This window comes from Nematolebias whitei, chromosome 16, assembly GCF_014905685.2.
Source record: "Nematolebias whitei isolate Nwh7 chromosome 16, NemWhi1, whole genome shotgun sequence".
In the NCBI taxonomy this organism is placed as follows: domain Eukaryota; kingdom Metazoa; phylum Chordata; class Actinopteri; order Cyprinodontiformes; family Rivulidae; genus Nematolebias; species Nematolebias whitei.
Genome location: NC_056513.1, coordinates 7,449,230 through 7,452,385, shown reverse-complemented (window position 1 = coordinate 7,452,385; position 3,156 = coordinate 7,449,230). Strand labels below are relative to the sequence as shown.

The window sequence follows — 3,156 nt, the reverse complement described above, 5'->3', positions numbered from 1 at the left end:
AGAACCAGAAGTCTGGAACCTGGATCAGCCTCTGACCATCAGAACCAAAAGTTTGGAACCTGGATCAGCCTCTGACCATCAAAAACAGAAGTCTGGAACCTGGATCAGCTGCTGACCATCAGAACCAGAAGTTTGAAACCTGGATCAGCTGCTGACCATCAGAACCAGAAGTCTGGAACCTGGATCAGCCTCTGACCATCAGAACCAGAAGTCTGGAACCTGGATCAGCCTCTGACCATCAGAACCAGAAGTTTGGAACCTGGATCAGCCTCTGACCATCAGAACCAGAAGTTTGGAACCTGGATCAGCTGCTGACCATCAGAACCAGAAGTTTGGAACCTGGATCAGCCTCTGACCATCAAAAACAGAAGTCTGGAACCTGGATCAGCTGCTGACCATCAGAACCAGAAGTTTGGAACCTGGATCAGCTGCTGACCATCAGAACCAGAAGTCTGGAACCTGGATCAGCTGCTGACCATCAGAACCAGAAGTTTGAAACCTGGATCAGCTGCTGACCATCAGAACCAGAAGTCTGGAACCTGGATCAGCCTCTGACCATCAGAACCAGAAGTCTGGAACCTGGCTCAGCTGCTGACCATTAGAACCAGAAGTCTGGAACCTGGATCAGCCTCTGACCATCAGAACCAGAAGTTTGGAACCTGGATCAGCCTCTGACCATCAGAACTAGAAGTCCGGAGAACCGCCTCTTACCTTTTGTTTCTGCAGCTCCTCTTCCTCCTCAGCCGGACGCTCCTCTTCCTCCCGTGTCTTCTTTTTCTTCTTCTTCTTCTGGTCTGTAAACAGCAGCAGACACAAACGCTTTGATCTGTGTCACACAGGTTCTGTGAGGACGGACTGAAACGGGTCAGCCGTAAAACTCACAGGAAGCTGATTCGAGCGGTACGCCGGCGTCGTCGAGAGATCTGAACAGTGAATGTTTGTAGTTTTGGAGAAGAGTGTTTTTCTGTAACCTAAAGTTTTTGGTCCAAAAAAATTCAGGAGGCCCCCACAGATTAGTTTTCAGCCCCCTGATCATTTGAGGAAACTTTAAACTTTTAAACAAATTGAAAACTACAAAGATTGAATCAACTGATCGTGGTGGCTGTTTACATGCATGTATGGAGGCTGCCATCTTGGATTTTGATGCAGTCGCCCCAGTTTTTGGTATCGACCTTTCTTCCATCAAGATGCGGCCACACCAGAATCAGTCCCTCACTCATTTTTCAGGTTATCGTGCTCACGACAAAATATTTTACACTAAATAATTTTAATTCACATATTAGAGTTTTAAATGTGGTTAATGAACTTTTGTTAAGTAGTTCTCCTAAATCAGCCTGATGGTTTTTGGGAGGATGAGGACTTGGTGCTCCTGAACCTCCCAGATAAAAACAGGAAGTGTGCAAAGCATCATGGTCCGGTCTGACCCAGCTGACGATTTAATTTAGAAACAAACTGATCGACACATCTGCAAACTTTAAATAAAACTTTAGAGAAACAAACGGCCCGGCTGCTCTGAGAGAACGTCGGAGTCATGAACCTTTCTAACGGAGATGTTTTGGGACAGTTTGGACACACCGTCCAGTTTGTGTCCTTCAGTCTGAGCTCAGTGAGAGTTTATGTCCTCTAAACTGAATAAAAACCAAGAGCTGAGAGAAGAGCAGCAGATTGTGGGTCTGCTCACCTGAAGCCTGCAGTTCCGAGCTGAAGAAGGGGTCACTGAGGTCAACATCAGGAGGAAGCTCATCATCACTGAAGTCTTCATCAGCTGCTCCCTGTCAGAAGCAACACATCACAGTTGATCCAAACACCTGAGCAGACAGCTGCCTGCGGACGGCTCCACCCACCTGCGCCTTGTCAGTTTTCTTCTGCTGCTTCTTCTGCTTCTTCTTCTCCTTCTTCTTGTCCTTCTTCTTCTGCAGATATTCCTCCCAGGGCGTCAGCTTGTCCCTCCCCTCCAGCTTCTTCTTCACTAGCTGCTCCGTGGTCTCCTTCAGGCCTGCAGGTGGAGGACAGAGACGCTCTGAATAAATTGATCCCAGACCTGCGGAGCGGACGGGAACCTGCAGCTGCTGATGGCTAACGCCGAACGACGAGGACCGATAACTTTTACCGTTTTCATTTAAATCATTTATACGGTAAATATTTAGACAAAAACCTGTTGGATTCTTGTCAAATGTAAAAGACTCTGATCTGCTCCTTCAGGAGAGAAGCTAAACATGATCAGAGATGAAATACAGCATGAACACCAAGCTCTGGACGACTGCTGAAGCAGCTACAACTGAGTCCACAAGTAGCAATTTAATAAAAATTAATTAAATGCTAATTAAATGCTAGTCACAAAACACTAGCTACATTTAGCACAACATTAGCTTTTAACTCAAATTAGCGTTAGCAGCATTAGAATTAGAACTGGTTATTAGCAGTGGTGGGCACAGCTAATCAGAAAGTTAGCTTAGCTAACGCTAAACAGATAAAAACGCTGAAGCGCTAATTTTTATCATCCGCCGCTGTCTCCGTAAGATGGCAGTGCAACAACGTAAGTGAACACAACTCAAAACGGTTCATAAACCACAGGTAAAGCGTCCACGTCCCGTTCAGAGGTGAGCTTTCAGAAATTAATCCGGTCCATCAGAACCAGAGAGGCCGAGCAGAACTCAGCAGTGCTGAAGCAGAGTGATGCATTCAGTGTGTCGGACGTCTCCCTCGTGTCATTTCCTGTAATAAATGAACTCACTTTAACAATCCTCTTTGTGGTTAACCATTTTTTATAAACTAACTACAAAGTTGCTGTGCATCATCATCAATATTCTCTCTGTAATAAATCTGTTTAATCCCACGAGCAGACAGTCTCAACTCTCATCAGTTGAGACAGAGCTTCCTGAAACGCTGACAGCATCAGACGAACTGAACAGCTGACTCAGCATTAGACAAACTGAACAGCTGACTCAGCATTAGACGAACTGAAAAGTTGACTCAGCATTAGATGAACTAAACAGCTGACTCAGCATTAGATAAATTGAAAAGTTGACTCAGCATTAGACGAACTGAACAGCTGACTCAGCATTAGACGAACTGAACAGCTGACTCAGCATTAGACAAACTGAACAGCTGACTCAGCATTAGACGAACTGAACAGCTGACTCAGCATTAGACGAA

General features: G+C 45.5%; 1 protein-coding gene across 1 annotated transcript in view; it reads right to left on the bottom strand.

Moving 5' to 3' along the window:
- The window catches only part of esf1 (ESF1, nucleolar pre-rRNA processing protein, homolog (S. cerevisiae)), a 12,707-nt gene that overhangs the window by 1,709 nt on the left and 7,842 nt on the right, over positions 1-3,156 (bottom strand). Inside the window, exons 10-12 of the mRNA XM_037689611.1 lie at positions 1,845-1,996; positions 1,682-1,772; positions 712-794 (exon numbers count right to left, since the gene is read on the bottom strand). Coding sequence (XP_037545539.1) covers positions 712-794; positions 1,682-1,772; positions 1,845-1,996 — 326 coding nt within the window. The remainder of the gene's footprint in view (positions 1-711; positions 795-1,681; positions 1,773-1,844; positions 1,997-3,156) is intronic.